The following is a 24,388-nucleotide window of genomic DNA, read 5'->3' as shown; positions in this document are numbered from 1 at the left end:
GAAGCTTCCTCTCAAAAAAAAAAAAAAAAAAAAGTGACCTCCCAGGGCCTGGTGAGTCATGGCCCCTCCCCCTTCCTGCTCAGGCGCTGATGTAGGAGGCCCTGGGATGCTTTATCTTCCTCAGTCTCTCACCCTCTTTCTGGTTTTCTCTGGGGCCCTCCCCCTGGCAGAGGGACCTCTGATAAAGACAGGCCGCTCTGTGCGGCAGGACCCAAGGCAATTGCAAAGGGAAAGAGAAAGTCATTGCAGCCAGTGCCCGGGAGGTGGGTCCACACCAGGCTGAGCCAGCAGAGCACAAGCCCCTCCCCTGGTGGTCCCGCCCAGCTGGAGCCGCCACTCCACCATCAAGACAGACAGGCTGATGCCTCTGCAGGGACTCCCGGATCCTGCCCTCGGGGATCATCCCAGAGACGGCCCCCACCCAGCGGCCATGGGGACAGGGAGGGAGAGTAAAGGGCCAGGCGTCTGCCTCCCCCCAGGCCTTCACCCTCGGAGGCCGCCTTGGGAGGGAGGGACAGCAGGTGAGTGTGGGCCTCAGATGTCCCACCGGGATGCCATGCGCGCCCCCACACTGAGCTCTTTCCTTCCTGTTTCTCCTTCTTCCCCATCTCCTGCCCGGAGATCCTCCCTGGTGGGCTGAACTTTTGCCCTCTCTTGTCCCCATGTTATGGAAGGGCAGCGGCTGGTGTCCCAGGCCAGCCTGTCTGGAGCCTCCCTGCGCGTCTCACAGCTCCCTTCCCCTGGTAGCGTGTTCCCATGGCGCGGTGACCTAAAAATTACACAAGGGATGCATTTGCAAAGGACACTTTATTTCTTGTTAAGGGCGACAGCCTGCAAGGTAGCCATCCAGCAGCCTGGGAAGAGCAGCCTCTGGTTAACACCAGAGACAGACATTTAGAAGCAGGAGGGGTTGGGGCAGGAGCTTTATGCTGAAGAGGTTGGCTAAACATACATATTCAACAGGCTACAGGAGGAGCTATGAATATTCATGTAGGTGGTTGCAGTCCATGCTTATTGAACAAACATGTGTGGAACATATGATCCCAGCCGGGCATAGTGGCTGATGCCTGTAATCCCAGCACTTGGAGAGGCCGAGACAGGCGGATCACCTGAGGTCAGGAGTTCGAGACCAGTCTGGCCAACATGGTGAGACCCCATCTCTACTAAAACTACAAAATTAACCAGGTGTGGTGATGCATGCCTTTAGTCCCAGGTACTCGGGAGGCTGAAGCAGAAGAATCGCTTAAACTCGGGAGGCGGAGGTTGCAGTGAGTCCAGATTGTGCCATTGCATTCCAGCCTGGACAAGAGGAGCAACACTCTGTCTCAAAAAAAAAAAAAAAAAAAAAGATATTTGGAGGCAGAGAGACCCCAGAGGTGCGTGTGCATAGAGGAAAGGCCACAGAGGACACGGCTGGAAGAGACTCCCTGCCAGCCAGAAGGAGCGGCCTCAGAGGAAACAACCCCACCCACCCCTCGAAGTTGGACCTGCAGCTTCCAGATCTGTGAGAAAATAAATGCCTGCCATGTGGGCACCTGGCCTGGGACATCTTCTATGGAGGCCACAGCATGAAGGGGTCATTTTTATGGAGAATCTCATTCTCTAAAACTTACATCTGCTTTGAAAATGTCAAATCAAATTTAAAGTGTTTAGAAGAGCCTCTAAATTTCATATTTCATTTGCAAAGAAAGAATTTAATTTGAGACATACACGGAGTCCGGATGGTGTTCACCATGTTGAGAGAGCAAAGAGATGGCAATTATAGAAGGAGAAATGTTCTCTTGCCCTATGTAAAGCCCATGGGCACTAGGAAGGGCTGGGAGCTGCGAGGTTCTATTGCTGAGTCACTGCGTTTGGAGCAAGGAGTCCAAGACTTACAGCCATTTATCGCAGAAGCTATGGATAAAGCTGGTTTCAGGGTACAATGCACAGTTTCAGGAGTCAGGCTTGCAGAGAAGTCCATTTCGGAAACAATGTTGTGTGGCCTGACTGCTTTTCCTCCCTGGCTCCTGGCCTCTGTTTTAGCTGGGTAGGACATGAATGACCCAATTCATAGGATGAAATTTACAAAGGATGTTTCTCAAAACTTCTGGTTTTCAACTTACATATATTCACACCTGTTTAGGTTGAGTTTATTTATCGATTTATTTTCAGGCAGGGTCTCTATCTGTTGCCCAGACCCGAGTTCAGTGGCGCGATCTCTGTTCACTCCAGCCTCCACCTCTCGGGCTCAAGTAATCCTCCCACTTCAGCCTCCCAAGTAGCTTGGACTACAGATGCATGCCACCACGTCTGGCTTTTTTTTTTTTTTTTTTTTTTTTGTAGAGATGGGGCTTTGTCATGTGGCCCAGCCTGGTCTGGAACTCCTGGGCTCACGCGATTCTCCCACCTTTGCCTCCCAAATTGCTGGGGGATTACAGGCGTGAGTCACCATGCCCAGCCTAGGATGAGTTTAGTAAGATTTGGTTATGCTGGGGAGATGGGAAAAGCCAGGTTAGGGGCACGCAGGCTGGAGGAACGGGGTCTGTGGGGGTGGATGGATAGCCATGGAGGCAGAAAGGAGCCTCTGCAGGAAGAGTCTGGAAGAGCGAGGAGGAAGCGGTGAGGCAGGGGAGCACTGTGGAATGGCCCTGAGGCCAGGAGGGGCTCAGGATGACCAGGCAGAAACAGAGTGGGTCCAGGGTGGAGGGGAGGCCCGTGCAGCATGAGCAGGAGGCTAGAGGAGACAGACCATGAGGCCCAGGGAGACCCCTCACTGGAGACTCTCCCGTAGCCTTCTTTTCAGAAGTCGAAAGTTGGTTTTTAGTCCCTTCCAAGGCTTGAATGGCTCATTATCATTGTACACAAAGTTTTCCCAACAATATTTAAAATCTGAGAAAAAACAAGGAGAAAGCAGTGAGGGCCCAGCAGGCCTCTCTTCCGGCCCTGGGCCCTCCCCTCCCAGCCCAGGTCTCCAGGCTGCCAGTTGCAGTGGGTGCCGGCCCGGTCCCCACAGACACCCAGGGGACACTGACCCGCCCCACAGCATTGGAGAACCATCTGCCCCTCATGCTGTCCCTCCTGCACCCACTCTCCTCAGCCCCCCACGTCTCACCTTCATAGTCCATGATCTCCACAGCGACCCCTTCCTGACTCAGGCTGCGGAGCCCCTCCTGGTAACATGGATACTGGAAGTAGTAGAGGCGGGCGGTGAAGATGGTGAGCTTCACGTTGCTGTGCCTGGCCAGGAACTCGGCCACCTTCCCTGCACACTCTGGGCAAGGGCTCCAAGATGTGTACCAGGTGACCTGGTAGTTTGTGTTAGGAGACAGTATGTCGTCGCAGAACCAAGAGAGGAAGCACCTTTCTGCATGACAATGGGTCTCAGAATCCACCTGGGGAAGGAGGAGGAGGAGGACAGGGGAGCTCAGACCAGGAGCAGGAGGAGTGCAGGGGTGGGGCGATGGGAGCAGAGGGCGGGCCTGGAGCCCCGGGCCGTTTCCTTATTTATTCATTTTTGAGACAGGGTCTCTCTCTGTTGCACAGGTTGGGGGGTGCAGTGGTGGGATCTGGGCTGACTGCAGCCTTGACCTCCCAGGCTCAAGGAATCTTCCCACCTCAGCCTCCTGATTAGCTGGGATGCAGGTGCATGCCGCCACACCTGCCTAATTTTTTAAATAATTTTTTTAGAGACGGGGTTTCACCATGTTGCCCAGGCTGATCTTGAACTCTTGGGCTCAAGCGATCCTCCTGCCTCACCCTCCCAAAGCTCTGGGACTATGAGCATAAACCACATGCACGGCCTTATTTTATTTCTTTACTTTTCATTTCTCTGGCTACATAGTAGGCCCCAGGGCGTTTTATTCATTGAGTTTCCCTTCTTCTATCCTTCTCCTTCTCTCTTTATTCTTTTATTTTTATTTTTTTCCAAGATGGAGTCTTGCTCTGTCGCCGAGGCTGGAGTGCAGTGGCACAATCTCGGCTCACTGCAACCTCTGCCTCCCAGGTTCAAGCAATTCTCCTGCCTCAGCCTCCTGAGTAGCTGGGACTACAGGCATGCACCCCCACACCTGGCTAATCTTTGTATTTTTAGTAGAGACTGGGTTTCATCATGTTAGCCAGGCTTGTCTCGAACTCCCAACCTCATGATCAGCCTGCCTCAGCCTCCCAAAGTGCTGGGATTACAGGCATGAGCCACCACGCCGTGCCCGGCCCCTTCCTTCTTTATTTTATTGAGTCTTTCCCTGTCTCATAGACTCATGTGTGAATTCTGCCATCTTTTCTCCCAGGCATCCATTCACCAGGCATCCTCAGCCCCTGCTATGGCCTGGCTCTCTGGGGTCAGCTTTGTTCCCTGCCTGCCTTCTGCTGAGGAATCAGGGCAGTGGCGGGGGCGGCCCCACCAGCCCGCAGTCACTGGCCCAGACACAGCGCTGGACACAACACCCCCCGCTTCCCACAGCTGCTGATTCCTGAGGACTGCCGGACGCACAGCTCCATAACAAGATTTTGGGAAACAAAGTCAAGAGTGAGGGTGCTGGGCGCTAAACAAGGCCTTTTGGGAGGAAGCAAACCCCCTCCACGATCTGATCACAGGAGAGTCAGGGAGGAAGATCTGGGCCATGGACTTAAAAAATGTGGGGAGGGCCGGGCACAGTGGCTCATGCCTGTAATCCCAGCACTTTGGGAGGCTGAGGCGGGCGGATCATGAGGTCAGGAGATCGAGACCATCCTGGCTAACACCATGAAACCCCGTCTCTACTAAAAAAAAAAAAAAGAAAAGAAAAAAAAAAAGAAAAAATTAGCTGGGCATGGTGGCGGGCGCCTGTAGTCCCAGCTACTTGGGAGGCTGAGGCAGGAGAATGGCGTGAACCCGGGAGGCGGAGCTTACAGTGAGCTGAGATTGTGCCACTGCACTCCAGCCTGGGCGATAGAGCAAGACTCCATCTCAAAATAAATAAATAAATAAATAAATACATAATGTGGGGGGGAGGCCAGGGGCATGGTGTCTCACGCCTGTAATCCTAGCACTTTGGGACGCCAAGGCTGGTGGATCACTTGAGGTCAGGAGTTCGAAACCAGCCTGGCCAACATGGCGAAATCCTGTTTCTACTAAAAATACAAAAGAATTGGCTGGGCATGGTGGCAGGCGCCTGTAATCCCAGCTACTCGGGAGACTGAGGCAGGAGAATCACGTGAACCTGGAAAGCAGAGGTTGCCGTGAGCTGAAATCGGACCACTGCATTCCAGCCTGGGTGACAGAGCGAGACTCCATCTAAAAAAAAAAAAAAAAAAAAAAAATAGAAATGTGGCAGGAAAGTGTACACAGGAGAGCCCAGGCCGGGCACATCACTTATTGTTGCGTTTTCTGCATTCCCAGCTGCTTAGCTCCTATTTAGGGTGTAATTAGGACTTTGGTGCTACCTGGTTTCGGAAGACGCCCGTCTTCCAGGAGACAACTGAGCGGCGCTTTATACCTTCCACGGTGAAGCACAGCCAAGTTTCGTTCCGATCGTTGGCTTCCCATAGGTTTTTAAATTGGAAGTAGAATGTGCCTGGATACATTGCCTTCATCGGGTTTCTGAAGGCACAAGAGAGAAACCCCAATGCAGAGACCCCCGCACCGGAGTCCTCAGGGCTGATGCCCACTGAACACAACTGCCTGGACGGCCCTGGGCTCTGGGCCTCCCCCATCCCTCCACAGCCCTGAGAATGTCTGCTGCTTTCCCAGGCAGGAAGACGGGGAGAGAGAAAGAGGAGGGGACGCTGGCAGGGGCAGCAGGGCCGGGGTGACCTCTCCTAGCTGGAACCCCAGCTCTGGGGCTACCAATGGAACACCCTCAACCTCCCAGTTTTTCTGCTACTTTTTTTTTTTTTTTTTTTTAAAGACGGCATCTCGCTCTGTCCCCCAGGCTGGAGTTTGCAATCTCAGCTCACTGCAACCCCCACCCCTCGGATTCAAGGGATTCTCCTGCCTCAGCCTTCCAAGTAGCTGGGATTACAGACGCCCGCCAGCACCCCTGGCTAATTTTCTGTATTTTCAGTAGAGACGAGGTTTCACCATGTTAGTCAGGCTGGTCTCAAACTCCTGACCACAAGTGACCCGCCCGCCTCAGCCTCCCAAAGTGCTAGGATTACAGGCATAAGCCACCATGCCTGGCCTAAAATAAGAGCATTTCTCCTGATCATCATATTTTTTCCTACACTCCATGTTGCAGGTGTCATTCTAAAAGGTGAACGGTGCTCACGGAGGAGGAGCCTGTGTCTGGGGTCGTGTGCATCCTCCTCTGCTCACAGTGGAGGCATCTTTGGAAGAAGTGACTTATTTTCTGGTACAGAGACCATTCCCTCCCCCACACCCTCTCCTAAGACTTTGTATTGAAACGAAGTAAATCTTACAGAAATTGCACCAAAGCGCTGAGAACGAAATGCCTGATTGCTCAAATCATCCTTTGGTTCAATTCTCCCAGTTCCAGAGCTCCCAGGAATGGTGGGAAGCACACAGAGGAAGCACCCTCCCAGGGCGGGAAGCACCAGCCCGGGCATGATTTTCGGGGGAGAGTCTCAGCAGGCGGACTGGGCTGGGGCAAGTGGGGAAGGTGGCCCATTCAGAAGCAGCAGTCGGGGGACCACACAGCAGGGCAAGGAGCTTGGCTGGGAGTGGGGGCAGCGGGGGAACCAGGGGGGAGGGACCCCAGAGGTGGGGCTGGGGCAGGGGGAGGCCAGGGCTGAGGCCCAGCAGGACCGCCTGGCAGGAAGTGGCAGGAGGGGCCTGGCAGACAAAGCGGGCAGAGGTACCTGATCTGTGGATTCATGTTCAGCCTCTTAGATACGCTTGTCCCTGTCCCACTCTTTTCTGAAGCGCTGTGGCTTCTCTTCCTGCTTACAGCGTCCTTGCAGTTGAGCAGCCCTCTTTAAAGTGACCTCCCAGGGCCTTGTGAATCATGGCCCCTCCCCATTCCTGCTCAGGCACTGGTGTGGGAGGCCCCGGGGTGCTTCATGTTTCTCTGGCTCTGGCCCTCTTTCTGGTTTTCTCCGGGCCCCTCCTACTGGCAGAGGAACCTCCGATAAAGACAGGCTGCTCTGTCTTTATCTGTCCTGGGCAGGACCCAACGGAACTGCAAAAAGAAGAGAAAGAGAAAGAGAAAGGCATTGCAGCCTGAGCCTGGGAGGCGGGTCCAGACCCAGCTGAGAGAGGGGCAGGTGTCCCGTTGCCTGGTGGTTGGGCAGGCTGGAGCCCCCTCTCCACCACCCCCTCCCCAGCCCTAATGTGTGCCCAGATCTTTGAGCAGCACCACCCTGTTGAGTGAGGGGAGGTTTTGAGACCCCAGTGGGGAAGGAAGTGTGGACTCCGCACAGCACAAGCGAAGGCTTAGGTGTGCCTCGAGTTCCCAGCTGTGTGCTGAGTCCATCGCACGCATCCCCTCTTCCAACCTCCCAGCTTCCAGAAGGTGGGGGGCAGGTCAGCCCCTCAGAGATGTGGGCGGAGGATTACCTAGGTGCTGAGGCAAGAGACTGAAGGCACAAACTGTTTCAGTATAATAAAGAATATACTTACAATAAGAATAGTTATAATACAAATTAGATACAGAGATGATCATGGACATTATCAATCATTAGTGTAGACATTATTAATCATTAGCTTTTAATATTACTCTTTATGGTATTACTAATATAACCAAGAAATAACCGGTGGGTATAGGGTCAGGTGCTGAAGGGCTGTTGTGAGAAGTGACCAAGAATGCAAGAGGTGAGCCCTCTGTCACGCCCACATAAGGGCTACTGGAGGGCTCCTTGGTCAGGCGGTAACGCCAGTGCCTAGGAAGGCATCGTTACTTAGCGGACCACGAAAGGGAGTCTCCCTTTTCTTGGAGGAGTCAGGGAACGCTCAGCTCCACCAGCTTCTTGTGGGAGGCTGGATAGTATCCAGGCCTGCCTGCAGCCATCCGGAGGCCTAAACCCCTCCCTGTGGTGCTGTGCTTCAAGGGTCACGCTCCTTGTCCACTTTCCTCCTGTACTCCTGGTCCCTCTTTGAAGTTCTTAGAAGATAGCGGTAGAAGAAATAGTGAAAGTCTTAAAGTCTTTGATCTTTCTGATAGGTGCATAGAAGAAAACGCTGACGTATACTGCCTTCCCTCTCTGCTTCGGCTACCTATAAGGGAAGGGCCCCCTGTCCTATGATCACGTGACTTGCTCGACCTTATCAATCACTTGGACGACTCACCCTCCTTACCCTGCCCCCCTTGTCTTGTATGCAATAAATAACAGTGCACGCAACCATTTGGGGCCACTACCCATCTCCGTGTCTTGATGGTAGTGGTCCCCCGGGCCCAGCTGTTTTCGCTTTATCTCTTTGTCTTGTGTCTTTACTTTTTACGATTTCTCATCTCCACACACGGGGAGAGCACCCACTAAGCCCCATAGGCCAGACCCTACATCAGGGACTGCGATGTCTGCGACATCAAGCGGGGGAAGCAGGTGTCTACAAACAGGCTCACGGCCTACAGGGACCTCTCAAGGTGTTCCATGTGGACCAAGAAAATGTGAAACACATACACACACAACTTTCTGATTATTTAAGTTCATCTAAGCATATTTTGGAGGAATGAATGTACATTGTATCCTTGAAATAATCTTCCTAAATAGATTCCTTTAAGGGGAGTTTGTTCTTGTGTGGGGAAGAAAGATGAGACTGTTATTGTGTCTATGTAGAAAGAGGAAGACATAAGAAACTCCATTGTGATCTGTACTAAGAAAAATTCTTCTGCCTTGAGATGCTGTGAATCTGTAACCCTAGTCCCAACCCTGTGCTCGCAGAAACATGTGCTATATTGACTCAAGGTTTAATGGATTTAGGGCTGTGCAGGATGTGCCTTGGTAAAAATGTGTTTGCAGGCAGTAAGCTTGGTAAAAGTCATCGCCATTCTCCAGTCTCGAGTACCCAGAGACACAGTGCACTGCGGAAGGCCGCGGGGACCTCTGCCCAAGAAAGCCTGGGTATTGTCCAGGTTTCCCCCCTCTGAGACAGCCTGAGATATGGCCTCATGGGAAGGGAAAGACCTGACCGTCCCCCAGCCCGACACCCGTAAAGGGTCTGTGCTGAGGAGGATTGGTGAAGGAGGAAAGCCTCTTTGCAGTTGAGATAGGAGGAAGGCATCTGTCTCCTGCTCATCCCTGGGAATGGAATGTCTTGGTGTAAAACTCGATCGTACATTCTATTTACTGACATAGGAGAAGACCGCCTTATGGCTGGAGGTGAGACATGCTGGCGGCAATACTGCTCTTTACTGCACTGAGATGTTTGTATAAAGTCAAACATAAATCTGGCCTACGTGCACATCCAGGCACGGCACCTTCCCTTAAACTTATTTATGACACAAAGTCCTTTGCTCTCATGTTTTCCTGCTGACCCTCTCCTCACCATTACCCTATAGTCCTGCCACATCCCCCTCGCTGAGATGGTAGAGATAGTGATCAATAAATACTGAGGGAACTCAGAGACCAGTGCCCATGCGGGTCCTCCATATGCTGAGCGCCGGTCCCCTGGGCCCACTTTTCTTCCTGTATACTTTGTCTCTGTGTCTTATTTCTTTTCTCAGTCTCTCGTCTCCACCTTTCGAGAAATACCCGCAGGTGTGGAGGGGCAGGCCCCCTTCAGTTCCAGCTGGAGAAGTTGTGCTCTCTGTAGAGGCTCTGAACTCCTCTGGCTACCACCTGAAGGCAGATAGGGAGGAGGCTGCGTGGGTGGTAGGGGGTGCAGCAGCGCCCGTTGCTGCACGGAAGCTTACCTATCGCTGCACAAAGCGGACTCCCAGTGGTTGGTTTTGGAAAGTGAAGTTTCCTTCCTTCCTTCCTTTCATCTTCCCCAATATAAATCTTTTAGTTTACAAGTAAATTTTACTATCGAAAATGAAAACTCGGGGAGGGCAGAAAGATCACACACAGGGCTGCCACTTCACACCTGGAGGGTTGCTCCGTGGCCGTCCAGAGGTGCTCCTCACTTCCCAGACGGTGCCGAGGCCAGGCAGAGGTGCTCCTCACTTCCCAGATGATGCTTCCGCCGGGCCGAGGCGCTCCTCTTGAAGGTGAAATTTTCTGTTGCCATAAGAAAGAAATGGGGGCAAAGGGTAAGACCATAGATGGCAAATAATCAGTTCCGTTGATCAGAAACACACTTCTTAGAAGAAAATGTAATAATGACCCTAGACCAGGGAGGCATCCTCCAACCCAGCTGTAAGGCGGCAGTTACGGCGCAGTGGGGAAGGGACACCAGCTTTGCAGCCAGGAGACTCTGAGATCTGCCCCTTCCTTACTGTGTGACCTTGGGTGGTTTACTTAATGTCTCCAGGCCTCTAATTGCAGGCATGAGCCACTTGCCCAGCCCATTTTATTATTTTGAAAACCTTTTCGGGCCGGGTGTGGTGGTTCACACCAGGAATCCCAGCACTGTGGGAGGCCGAGGCGGACGGATGACTTGAGGTCAGGAGTTCGAAACCAGCCTGGGCAACATGCTGAAACCCCGTGTCTACAAAAACAAAAACAAAAACAAAATTAGCCAGATGTGGTGTGCACCTGTAATTCCAGCTACTAGGGAGGTTGATGGGGAGGATCACTTGAGCCATGATTGCATCACCGCACACCAGCCGGGCGACAGAGTGAGACCCTGTCTCAAAAAAAAAAAAAAAAGAAAGAAAGAAAAGAAAAGAAAAAGAAAAACGTTTTCCACCTGTGTAATTTTATTTGAAAAAGGTTATATATGGCTGATTGCCGTGGCTCATACCTATAATACCAGCACTTTGGGAGGCTGAGGCGGGCAGATCACCTGAGGTCAGGAGATCGAGACCAGCCTGACCAACATGGTGAAACCACGTCACGACTAAAAAAAAAAAAAAAAAATTACAAAATTAGCCAGGCATGGTGGCTTGCACCTGTAGTCCCACCTACCTGGAAGGCTGAAGCAGGAGAATAGCTGGAACCTGGGAAGTGGACGTTGCAGTGAGCAGAGATCTCACCACTGTATTCCAGCCTGGGCCACAGAGTGAGACTCCATCTGAAAAAATAAAAAAAAAATAAGCCAGGTGTTGTGGCTCACGCCTGTAATCCCAACACTTTGGGAGGCTGAGGCAAGGGGATCTCCTAAGGTCGGGAGTTAGAGACCATCCTGACCAACATGGAGAAACCCCGTCTCTACTAAAAAAGAATACAAAATTAGCCAGGTGTGGTGGTGCATGCCACCATGTAATCCCAGCTACTCGGGAGGCCGAGGCAGGAGAATCACTTGAACCCGGGAGACAGAGGTTGTGGTGAGCCAAGATCGCGCCATTGCACTCAAGCCTGGGCAACAAGAATGAAACCTCGTCTCAAAATAACAAAATAAAATAATAAAAATAAATATTAAAAAGAAGGTTTTATATATATGGGATCTTTAGTATATGATTATATGAAATATATATCTAGAATATATATATGGGATCTTTTAATATGATTTCTTTTGATATATATAGAATCATCCGTATATGATTATATGTGGAATGTATGTACGGAATCGTTCGTCACTGACGTTTTTCACTCAGCATAATACCCTTGAGGTTCATCTGAATTGTTGCTGGTTTCCATAGGTTGTTCGTTTTCATTTCAGGGCACGACTCATGGCATGGATGTACCAAAGCAGGTTGAACCATTCGCCCACTGGACGTTTAGATTGGTTGTGGTTTTTGGCTATTGTGAACAAAGATGCTATGAACACAGGTTTTTGTTTTTGTTTTTTAAATGTGAACATAAGTTTTCATTTCTCTGGAATAAATGCCCAATAGTGCAATTGCTGGATTGTATATTAAGTACACGTTTAGTTTTATAAGAAACTACTTGGCCGGGCTTGGTAGTTCACGCCTGTAATCCCAGCTCTTTGGGAGGCTGAGGTGGGCGAATCACGAGGTCAGGAGATCGAGACCATCCTGGCCAACATGGTGAAACCCCATCTCTACTAAAAACACACACACAAAATAGCTGGGGGTGGTGGTGTGCGCTTGTAGTCTCAGCTACTCAGGAGGCTGAGGCAGAAGAATCACTGGAACCCAGGAGGCAGAGGTTGCAATAAGCCGAGATCAGACCACTGCACTCCAGCCTGGGCAACAGAGCAAGACTCGGTCTCAACAACAACAACAAAAAAAATTAACCAGGCATGGTGGCAGGCCCCTATAATCCCAGCAACTAGGGAGACTGACGCAGGAGAATTCCTTCAGCCGGGGAGGCAGAGGGTGCAGGGAACTGAGATCACACCACTGCACTCCTGCCTGGGTGACACAGCTTGTCTCAAAAAAAAAAAACTCCTGACCTCAGGTGATCCGCTCACCTGGGCCTCCCAAACTGCTGGGATTACAGGCGTGAGCCACTGCGCCGGGCTGGCCATTGGGAATATTCTAAGTGCGTCGTATAAATGGAATCATTCAGTATTTCTCTTTATGTGATTGGCTTATTTTACTCAGCATAATATCCTCAAGGTTCATCCATGTTGTAGCGTGGGTCAGAATTTCCTTCCTTTTCAAGGCTGAGTAATATTCCATTGTATGTGTAGAGCACATCTGGCCTCTCCATTCATGTGTTGATGAAAACTTGGGTTGCTTCCATGGGTGTACTAATACCTCCTTGAGACTCTGCTTTCAATTTTTTTGAGTGTACACCCGGCAGTGGAATTGCTGGATCATCTGGCCATTCTATTTTTAATTTTTTGAGGAACTGCCGTGCTGTTTTCCACAGCAGCTGTCTGCTGTTATTAGGTGAAGTGTTCCGTATATGTCTGTTAGATCTAGTTGGCTTATTGTGTTGAGTTCTCTATTTCCTTCCTTTTTTTTCTATCTGGTTGTTCTGTCCATTATTGAGCATTGGGTATTGAAGTCTCCAATTATTGTAGAACTCTAATTCTCCCTCAATTCTGTTCATTTTTGCTTCATATATTTTGATGGTCTGTTATTAAGTGTGTAAATTTTTTTTTTTTTTTTTTTTTTGATACAGAGTCTCGCTCTGTTGGCCAGGCTGGAGTGCAATGGTGAGATCTTGGCTCACTGCAACCTCCGCCTCCTGGGTTCAAGCGATTCTCCTGCCTCAGCCTTCCAAGTAGCTGGGATTACAGGCATGCGCCACAACGCCCAGCTAATTTTGTATTTTTAGTAGAGACGGGGGTTTCACCATGTTGGTCAGGCTGGTCTTGAACTCCTGACCTCAGGTCATCGGCTCACCTCGGCCTCCCAAAGTGCTGGGATTACAGGCGTGAGCCACTACACCTGGTTAAAAAAAAAATCTCTTATCTGATATTAGCGTAGCCACTGCTGCTCTCTTTTGGTTACTATTTGCATTACATTTTATTTTTATTCATTTGGGTGAGCCTGCCTTTAGTGTCTGCCACACTCTCCAAAGTGAGATTCCCAGTTGATATTCCCACTAGTGTTTACTTGTGTATTAATAAGGCTGTTCAATTTTGCATATTTTATTGCTTATTTCATTTCTTCTATAAATTGCCTGTGCATATCACTTGCCCATTTTTCTGTTGGCAGAAACCTCTAGCCCAATGCTGGATTGGGGTTTCAGGAGCCAGCCCTTTCTCTTGACTTTGATTTCACCATCTAGTAGATACTTGTAGTAGACTAACCTTTTATCTAGAAACCTTTTATGAGATGAAGAAAGCTTGCTAAGACTTTTGTTGAACTGGGAATGCTTTCTTTGGCATGGCAGCATGCTTCAAGCTCTTAAGATAGCTTCTAAGCTACCTTTGCATCTTCTAAGGCGCTATTTTGTTTTATTTCATTTCATTTATTTTATTTTTTATTTTATTTTATATTTTATTTTATTTTATTTTATTTTATTTATCTTAGAGATGGAGTCTTGCTCTGTTGCCTAGGCTGGAGTGCATTGGCACGATCTCGGCTCAGTGCAACCTCTGCCTCCCGGATTCTAGCGATTCTCCTGCCTCAGCCTCCTGAGTAGCTGGGATTACAGGTGTTCACCTTCACACCTGGCCAATTTTTATATTTTTAGTAGAGATGGAGTTTCACCATGTTGGCCAGGCTGGTCATTAACTCCTGACCTCAAGTAATCCGCCTGCCTTATCCTCCCAAAATGCTGGGATTACAGGCAAAATGCTGGGATTAGTGCCTGGTCCTAAGATGCTATTTTAATAGCATATGCTTTCTGTTTTTTATGATTGAGATGGTCATGTGGTTTTTCTCCTTTAATCTATTGATATAGTTGCAATATCATTCTGTTTGACAAGTAGTAGTGGCTTGTGATTTGGATTGACTATCAAAAGAGACATGATAGGCTTCACCCAGTATGCATTTCCTTGGCTTTAAGAAAAGATACAGGACAGGTGGGACAACGTGTGTAACAGCACAGAGCGGAAGTCTCAGGACTCCCACGTGTAGCTTCTGAGGCCCCTTGTCACTCACGCACACGGACACTTGGTCCTGAGGCTGAGGAAGTGTGGACCTGCCCAGCTCCGGGAAGCCATCAGCTCTGGGGCCTGCAGATTAAATGCCTTTCTGTTTTGTTTTGTTTTTTCTTGAGACTGAGTCTCGCTCCATCACCCAGGCTGCAGTTCAGTGGCACGATCTCAGCTCACTGCAACCTCTGCCTGCTGGGTTCAAGTGATTCTCCTGCCTCAACCTCCTGAGTAGCTGGGATTACAGGTGCGTGCCAACACACCTGGCTAATTTTTGTTTTTTGTTTTTGTTTTTTGAGATGGAGTCTCGCCCTGTCACCCAGGCTGGAGTGCAATGGTGTGATCTCGGCTCACTGCAACCTCCACCTCCCAGGTTTAACAGATTCTCCTGCCCCAGCCTCCCTAGTAGCTGGGATTACAGGCACATGCCACCACACCCAGCTAATTTTTTGTATCTTTAGTTGACATGAGGTTTCACCATGTTGGCCAGACTGGTCTCGAACTCCTGACTTCAGGTGATCTGCCGACCTCGGCCTCCCAAAGTGCTGGGATTACAGGCATGAGACACCGCGCTCGGCCAATTTTTGTATCTTTAGTAGAGAGGAGTGTTTCACCATGTTGGCCAGGCTGGTCTTGAACTCCTGACCTCAGGTGTTATGCCCGCCTCAGCCTCCCAAAGTGCTGGGATTACAGGCATGAGCCACCGCGCCCGGCCGGATTTAATGCCTTTTTAGTCAGGGACTCTTCAGTTCCTGGGCTGCTGTGTCTCATTGACTGAAATTACTCATGAATTATAGTTTTTTAAAAATTGTTTTCTATTTTTGCCCAGTTGTAGCATCAGGGTTGTGATAATCCTGGGTCATGATTTGGGAAGCTTCCCATCATTTTCTTTTCTCTGGAATAGTCTCTGTAATGTGGAATGATCTGTTCATTGACAATTTGGTAGAAATTGCCAGTAAAACCATCAAGGCCTGAGGTTAGGTGAGGATTGGTTACCTTTTTAGTGTCCTCATTGATGATCGACCTGAGTGATTTTTTTCCATTTTGTGTCAGTTTTGGTGATTCTTACTTTTATGGAATATTTATGTAAGTGTGCTAGAAGGCCAAGCACGACTTTTCCATCTGCCCTGGAATTGGTGGCCGGGAGTTAAAACCATGGTCAAAGAGAGATTATGTACCTAACATCCTACAGAAAGCTTCAGATGGGTGAGGGTCAGACAGATACACCACAGAAAGAGTCATGACGAGGTCTTGTGAAGAGGCATTCAGCTTTGGCCGGGAGACCCCAGCAACAACAAGCAACAAGCAACGGCTGGGAATTAAGAGGGCTTGGGAAACTGAGTGTGTAGAAAAACACACAAACTCAAGCCGTGTTTTTCCTCTGCTCTCGCGCCAACACAACAACAGTCAACACAGAAGACTTCTGTGACCAAATGTGGGGGATTTCTTCCCACCAACAAACAAGCAATCCATTCTTCAGCAGGCACCAGCCAGGTGTCCTCTCAGTCACATCCAACATTGCCTTGAGATGGTGTCAGATCTCACAGGTTGAGGGCCCAGTCCCCAAAACTGCCCCTGCTTTAGACACCAGTAGAAAGCTCAGACATCTGGAGTGTCTGACCAACAGGCTTCAAGTTGAGGTTCCCATGACCCATTCTTTGGGTTCAGTTAATTTGCTAGAGCACTACTCTGAAGGCTGAGGCAGGAGAATTGCTTGAATCCAGGAGGCGGAGGTTGCAGTGAGCCGAGATCGTGCCACTGCACTTCAGCCTGGGCAACAGAGCGAGACTCCGCCTCAAAAAAAAAAAGAAAAAAAAGAAAAAAAGATCATTGAGTTCTAAGTGTGCCTAATTCACACTATGATTTTGTCTTAAACGCGTGAATGATTTAGCAGCGATAACGTGTTACCCTAGTAAGAACAGGAATCGAGCTCAAATACTGACACCACCGTGTCTAGCAGCACAGCCTACCCTGAACTCATTGGAAATCGATATCCATTTGTCCCTTAAAATATTTTAAGTAATTTTGGAGAGACGTAGGAGAATAATGCTTTTTTCTTTTTTTTTTTGAGACAGAGTTTCAGTGTTGTCACCCAGGCTGGAGTGCAATGGCACGATCTCGGCTCACTGCAACCTCCCACTCCTGGGCTCAAGCGATTCTCCTGTCTCAGCCTCCCGAGTAGCTGGGATTAGAGGCACTCGCCACCACGCTTGGCTAATCTTTGTATTTTTAGTAGAAATGGAGATTCACCATGTTGGCCAGGCTGGTCTCCAACTCCTGACCTCAAGTGATATGCCCATCTTGGCCTCCCAGAGTGCTGGGATTACAAGTGTGAGCCACCGAACCCAGCAGAGAATAATGCTTTTTAAACATTTTTTTAATTTTTAAATTTTTAATTAATTAAATTTAATTTTTTAATTTTTTAGAGACAGGATCTTATTCTTTTGCCCAGGCTGGAGTGCAGTGATGGCTCACTGCAACCTCAAACTCCCCAGCTCAAGTAATCCTCCCAGCTTTGCCTCTTTTTTTTTTTTTTTTGAGATGGAGTCTCGCTCTGTTGCCCAGGCTGGAGTGCAGTGGCACAATCTCAGCTCATTGCAAGCTCCCCTTCCCGGGTTCGCGCCATTCTCCTGCCTCAGCCTCCCAAGTAGCTGGGACTACAGGCGCCCACCGCCACGCCCGGCTAAATTTGTATTCTTTTTTTTTTTTTTTTAGTAGAGACGGGATTTCACTGTGTTAGCCAGGATGGTCTCGATCTCCTGACCTTGTGATCCGCCCGCCTCAGCCTCCCAAAGTGCTGGGATTACAGGCGTGAGCCACCGCACCCGGCCCCAACTTTGCCTCTTAAAATGCTTGAATTACAGGCATGAGCCACTGTACCCTGCCATGGTAATGCTTTTTAGGGGTGTATTAGTTGGGGTTCAGCCGATAAACAGAACCACTAAGATGTATATATTTTGTTTATGAATTTTAAAAAATCTGAATCTGACCTTATCCAGTTGCAGGGGCTGGTTAAGCAACCCCCATAAAGTGTTGTCTTCACTGCCTGTGATGTTGGAGCTTGAAGTCTGCGGCGGGGTGGTTCAAGGGGCCATCAGAAAGGGATGAGGGATGCTAGGTGTGGGAGAGCAAGAGCCAGCTGGAGCCCACAGGTCTGAGCTGTGGAGCGTACGAGGAGAGACAGAACCCATGTCATCGTTCTTGCCTCTGACTTTAATTGTGTCCTACTGGGGACCTTCCTCAAGGAGCTAAAGACACACACTTGGCTCAGGATCAGAGACACTCAGGGACCATCTAGGACTGCTCCTGGCAGCTGCAGGCCCAGGTGCTGCTTCACACCAAGGAGACGTGAGCATGCCAGAAAAGGGCTGCTGCCTCACTTCCTCCCAGCAGACTTGCCAGGGCGGTCTCTGTGGCTAGCCCTGAAATCTGACCGCTGGGAAGGGAGGGCATCCTGACTTAGTGCACACATTACAGAGCTTCCGCAAGGGGGCAGAAGAGCTGACCCCAAACCCTGAGAATTTGATTAGGATTGCATCAAATCTGTAAACTTTTTTTTTTTTTTTGAGATGGAGTCTTGCTCTGTCACCCAGGCTGAAGTGCAGTGGCTGGATCTCTGCTCACTGCAACCTCAGGTTTAAGCAATTCTACTGCCTCAGCCTCCTGAGTAGCTAGGATTACAGGTGCACGCTACCACGCCTGGCTAATTTTTTGTATTTTTAGTAGAGACCGGGTTTCACCATGTTGACCAGGTTGGTCTCAAACTCTTGATCTCAAGTGATCTGTCCACCTCAGCCTCCCAAAGTGCTGAGATTACAGGCATGCACAACCGCACCTGGCCGATTTAACCTCTTAATATTAAGTCTTTCAATCCCAAAACATGGTATATCTCACCATTGATTTAGGTGATTTTAAAAACTTTCTCTTAGTTCTTAGTAGAGTTTTGTAGTTTTCTGTGTATGGGTCTTATACAACTTTTGCAAGATGATTTTTTTTTCTTTTTTTTTTTTTTTTTTTTTTTTGAGATACAGTCTTGCCCTGTCACACAGGCTGGAGTGCAGTGGCTCAATCACAGCTCACTGCAATCTTGACCTACCCAGGCTCAGGTGATCCTCTTGTCTCAGCCTCCCAAGTAGTTGGGACTACAGGTGCACGCCTCCACATCCAGCTAATTTTTGTATTTTTTGTAGAGACAGGGTTTTACTATGTTGCCCAGGCTGGTCTTCAACTCTCAGGCTTAAGCGATCCACCTACCTCAGCCTCCCAAAGTGCTGGGATTACATGTGTGAGCCACTGCACCTTGCCTGCAAGATGATTTTTTTTTTTTTTTTTTTTTTTTTGAGATGGAATCTCACTGTCGCCCAGGCTGGAGTGCAGTGGTGCAATCTCAGCTCACTGCAACCTCCACCTCCCGGGTTCAAGCAACTCTCCTGCCTCAGCCTCCCAAGTAGCTGGGACTACAGGCGCACCCCACCACGCCCGGCTAATTTCCATATTTTTAGTAGAGACAGGGTTTCACCATATTGGTCTGGCTGGTCTCAAACTCCTGACCTTAGGTGATCCACCCACCTCGCCCTCCCAAAGTGCGGGATTACAGGCATCAGCCACTGTGCCCGACCATCAAGATGATTTTTAACGCTCTGTTTTCAGGGACAGATTTCTGGTGATAGATAACAAACCAATATTCTAAATGGCTCACTATGGGCCAGGTGCTCTTTATAATATATGTAGCTATAATATGAATATGAACAAACTCATTTAAGCCTCACAACCCACAATGAAGAAGTTTTATTATCATCTCCATTTTATATGACAGACTGAAGCACAGAGGTGCTAAGTAACTTGCTAAATGCCACAATCCAATAAGTGGCAGAAGCAGGATGAAACCCAGGCAGCCGGCTCCAGAGTTGCCACTCACACTGCTCCCCTGTGCTGCTTGGTAACAGTGACAAGTGTTCCTACCAGTATCCAATAGCACAGAAAATCAGGACTGATGCTCTGTCAATATCAGACTTGACTCTTTTCTTCTTTTTTGAGATGGAGTCTCGCCCTGTTGCCCAGGCTGGAGTGCAGTGGCACGATCTCGGCTCACTGCAACCTCCACCCACCAGGTTCAAGCAATTCTCATGCCTCAGCCACCGGAGTAGCTGGGATTACAGGCGCACGCCACCGCGTCTGGCTAATTTTTGTATTTTTAGTAGAGACGGGGTTTCACCACGTTGGCCAGGCTGCTCTCTGCTCTCTGCTAACTCCTGACCTCAGGTGATCTGCCCACCTCAGCCTCCCAAAGTGCTGGGGTTACAGGCATGAGCCACCATGCCCGGCCAGACTTTACTCTTACATTCAGATTCATTGAACTCGTTCTATAAAAGCAAGATCTCCCCGCTCAGTTGCTGCAGGGGAGAGGGGACATCTTCATCTTTATCTTATAGTATTTTGTATATACAAAGATGTGCACAATTTTTAGAATGAGGCTATGGAACTTTGTTCATTAGCAGGAAAGCCCAAAGCAGACTAGTAGAGCTACGTGTTACGGGATGAAAGGGAGTAAGAGTGGATAGAATTTTCCTCAAAAACAGTTTGTGGCCGGGTGCGGTGGCTCATGCCTGTAATCCCAGCACTTTGGGAGGCCGAGGCGGGTGGATCATGAGGTCAGGAGATCGAGACCATCCTGGCTAACACAGTGAAACCCCGTCTCTACTAAAAATACAAAAAATTAGCCAGGTGTGGTGGTGGGCGCCTGTAGTCCCAGCTACTTGGGAGGCTGAGGTAGGAGAATGGCATGAACCCGGGAGGCGGAGCTTGCAGTGAGCCGAGATTGCACCACTGCACTCCAGCCTGGGCGACACAGCAAGACTTTGTCTCGAAAAAAAAAAAAAAAACAGTTTAAAACAGACCAGGCGTGGTGGTTCATGCCTGTAATCCCAACACTTTGGGAGGCCAAGGCAGGCAGATCATGAGGTTGGGAGTTCAACAGCAGCCCGGCCAACATGGTGAAACCCACCTCTACTAAAAATACAAAAATTAGCCAGGCGTAGTGGTGGTTGCCTGTAGTCCCAGCTACTCGGGAGGCTGAGGCAGGTGAATTGCTTGAACCTGGGAGGTGGAGCTTGCAGTGAGCCGAGATCACGCCACTGCACTCGACCCTGGGTGACAGAGCAAGGCTCCATCTCAAAAAAAAAAAGAAAAAGAAAGAAAAGAAAAAAAAGAAAAAGAAAAAGAAAACCACCACTAACAAACAAACAAACAAAACAGTTTAAAACAACAAAGACATCAGTTTAATCTCCCCCTAGTAACCATTGAAATACTATACAGTAGCCCATTCTCATACCAGATTGGAAAAGATCAAAGAGACTGAGTAGATAAATGAACAATGTCCTGCAGAGAGAACATGGTCCTGGTGAAGCCGGGTCCCAGCGGCTCCCGGCTCCCTCGCTCCCCTCGTGTCTTCCTCCACTCTGCCACAGTCATCACACCCAAAGCCAAATGCCCATCAACAACAGAACTGGCAAAGTGAGTGCCGGGTATTCACGGGTGGGATAGTGGACAGCAATAGGAATTGACCTGCAACCGTGATAAACAGAATGGGTGAACCTTGCAAACATAGGGTTGAGTGACAAGAGCCACACACAGAAGATTGTGTACTATGTGCTGGTGTTTAGAGCAAGTGCAGAAAAAGCTAAACTAACGTATTGCATTAGAAATCTGGAAAGTGGCTATCATGGAGGAAATGGAGAGAGGATGGGGCCTGCCAAGGTACAGAGGGAGAGAAGAGCCCTGGGGACAGCTGTGACCCAGGACAGGCTGGTGGCGTCCATCCGTCTCCAGGCAGGACCAGTTCTCATAGGGCTTTCCCTGGTGGTCTGAACAGTCTTCCCAGCAGGGCTAAACACTGCGTTGAGGGGGAGATAGTCAGCTTCCGTCACAGGGGCTGAGGCCATGGTGTGTGGGGCAGGTGGGGAGCCCTCCCCAGCACCTCTCGGCCTTGGCCCTGGCATCCTTTCCATGTGGACGTCCTGAGTCTTCCACGTCCTGAGTCTTGTCCTTGGTGTCCCCTACAGTCCTAGCCAAGGACTCTCCCCACCGGCTCCCAACCACCCTTCAGCCCAAAGCCTCCCCCTGACATCCCACATGACAGCTGACCAGCCCGGTGCAGGGTCCTCATTTCCTGCAATTTCTGGCTGTTGGCAGTGGAGGGGTCAGGCTTCAAGCCTTCTCGTTGACGTTGACATGCTCAGCCAGGAAGCTGTTCACTGTCTCGGCACATTAAGGACAAGGGCTCCAGGAGATGCTCCAGGTGACCTGGTACCACCAGTGCATGGCCAGTGGCTTTAGAATGTTAGTGGAGAAGGAGAAACAAGTTTCCAGACAGTCAGACTCCTCAAGGCAGAAGAGGAGGGAAGGGGAGGGGTGGTGGTTTGGATGACTGTGCAAGCCAGATGGGGGGTCCTCAAGCTCAGCCATTCCAGTGTGCTGCTCTCTCCTGAGAGGGAGGGAGGGAGGGAGGGAGGGAAGGAGGCAGGGAGGGAGGGAAGAAGGGAGGAAGAAAGGAAGGAAGGGAGGGAGGGAGGGAGAGAGGGAGGGAGGGAAGGAGGGAAGGAGGGAAGGAAGGGTCAAGGAAGGGAGGGAGGTGTTGTGGGAAGTCAGGGACCCCAAATGGAGGGACCAGCTGAAGCCATGACAGAAGAACATGGATTGTGAAGATTTTATGGACATTTATTAGTTCCCCAAATTAATACTTTTGTAATTTCTTATGCCTGTCTTTACTGCAATCTCTAAACATAAATTGTAAAGATTTCATGGACACTTATCACTTCCCCAATCAATACCCTTGTGATTTCCTATGCCTGTCTTTACTTTAATCTATTAATCCTGTCAGCCGAGGAGGATGTATGTTGCCTCAGGACTGTGTGATAATTGCATTAACTGCACAAATTGTACAGCATGTGTGTTTGAGCAATATGAAATGTGGGCACCCTGAAAAAAGAACAGGATAACAGCAATTGTTCAGGGAATAAGAGAGATAACCTTAAACTCTGACCACCAGTGAGCTGGGCAGAACAGAGCCATATTTCTCTTCTTTCAAAAGCAAATGGGAGAAATATCGCTGAATTCTTTTTCTCAGCAAGGAAAATCCCTGAGAAAGAGAATGCGCACCTAGGGGTAGGTCTCTGAACTGGCCCCCCCAGGGCGTACCTGTCTCTTATGGTCGAGATTACAGAGGTGAGATAGACTCCAGTCTCCCATAGCGCTCCCAGGCTTATTAGGAAGAAGAAATTCCCGCCTACTAAATTTTGGTCAGACGGGTTGCTCTCAAAACCCTGTCTCCTGATAAGATGTTATCAATGACAATGGTGCCCGAAACTTCATTAGCAATTTTAATTTTGCCTCAGTCCTGAGGTCCTGTGATCTCGCCCTGCCTCCACTTGCCTTGTGATATTCTATTACCCTGTTAAGTACTTGATGTCTGTGACCCACACCTATTCACACACTCCCTCCCCTTTTGAAAATCCCTAATAAAAACTTGCTGGTTTTTGCGGCTTGTGAGGCATCACGGATCCTACCAACATGTGATGTCTCCCCCGGAAACCCAGCTTTAAAATTTCTCTCTTTTGTACTCTGTCCCTTTATTTCTCAAGCCAGCCGACACTTAAGAAAATAGAAAAGAACCTACATGATTATCGGAGCAGGTCCCCTGATAGGGAGGGAAGGAGGGAAGGGTGAAGGAAGGAAGGAAGGGAGGGAGGGAGATAGGGAGGGAAGGAAGGAAGGGTTAATCAAGGGAGGGAAGGAAGGAAGGAGGGAGGGAGGGAGGGAAGGCGGGAGGGAGAGAGGGAAGGCGGGAGGGAGAGAGGGAGGGAAGGAAGGAAGAGTCAATGAAGGGAGGGAGGGAAGGAAGGAAGGGTCAATGAAGGGAGGGAGGGAAGGAAAGAAGAAAGGAAGGAAGGAAGGACGGGAAGGAGGGAGGGAGAGAGGGAGGGAAGGAAGGGGTCAATGAAGGGAGGGAAGGAAGGAAGGGAGGGAGGGAGGGAGGGAAGGGGGGAGGCAAGGAAGGACAACTGGTTCAGTCATATACTAGTTCCTTCATTCCTTTAACAGTAACCCAAGAGCACCCACTCAGGGCCACGGCTCAGGCAGGAACCTGGGATGCAAGGATGGATGGCACATGGTCCTCCCTCCAGGAGATCACAGTGTAGGGAAATCAACGAGGACCCATAGTGAGCCCCTCCATCCCACATACCCCCTCCTCTATCCACTTGTGGGCGCTGCAGCCTGGACTTCTGCATCAGCAGCTGTGTGGAGGTCTGTTACCCTGAGATCTGCAGCCAGGGCAGGGGGCTGTGCCCAGGAACAAGGTAGGTCAGAGGGAGGTGGGAGAGCCCAGGCGGGTGGGCGCAGCATGGGAGGGTGTGTTGCAGGAGGCTGTGGTGGCTGCTCTGCTCCAGTGACCAGAGGGAATGGCTCTAGCTATCTGGTGGGCTGGTGTTGGGCACACGAGGCATTGTCGGGGGGGCTATGATCGTGTGTAGGTCCCTCCAAGAGGGCCCCAGGCCCTGGGTTTCCATCTTTGTGGCTTCCATGCAACTGCGTTGTGCAATGTGTTTGGTCTGAGCCTGATGGGAGGAAGAAAGCTGGTCTTGTGGGGGGCTCCCCTTTCCCTACCAATCTGGGATTCCTGTGTCCATCCCTGGCTAACACCTGGTTGTGAAGGACACTGGTGTCCAGCAGGACAGGGTGTCACCATCTGATCACTCTACATGGTAGGATAGGCAAGTCTCCCCTCGCCCTTTGGCCAGCTGTAGGTTTTCATAGTTAAAGTTGAAGTCCAGGTCAGGCGCGGTGGCTCACACTTGTAATCCCAGCACTTTGGGAGGCTGAGGCGGGCAGATCACCTGAGGTCAGGAGTTCGAGACCAGCCTGGCCAACACGGTGAAACCCCATCTACTAAAATACAAAAATTAGCCGGGCATGGTG

General features: G+C 49.8%; 1 protein-coding gene across 1 annotated transcript; it reads right to left on the bottom strand.

Moving 5' to 3' along the window:
• Nucleotides 1-2,301: 2,301 nt before the first annotated feature.
• On the bottom strand, nt 2,302-6,835 carry APOBEC3C (apolipoprotein B mRNA editing enzyme catalytic subunit 3C). Its single transcript, NM_001251910.2, has 4 exons — nt 6,778-6,835; nt 5,404-5,560; nt 3,095-3,374; nt 2,302-2,871 (listed from the first exon to the last, which is right to left on the bottom strand). Exons 1-4 carry the CDS (start codon nt 6,792-6,794, stop codon nt 2,753-2,755), a joined length of 573 nt encoding a protein of 190 aa, NP_001238839.1. The 5' UTR covers nt 6,795-6,835; the 3' UTR covers nt 2,302-2,752.
• Between the last annotated feature and the right edge of the window lie 17,553 nt (nt 6,836-24,388).

Source organism: Pan troglodytes, chromosome 23 (assembly GCF_028858775.2).
Source record: "Pan troglodytes isolate AG18354 chromosome 23, NHGRI_mPanTro3-v2.0_pri, whole genome shotgun sequence".
NCBI lineage: Eukaryota > Metazoa > Chordata > Mammalia > Primates > Hominidae > Pan > Pan troglodytes.
Note: the sequence above shows the minus strand (reverse complement) of the source record. Positions and strands in the feature narration are given on the sequence as shown.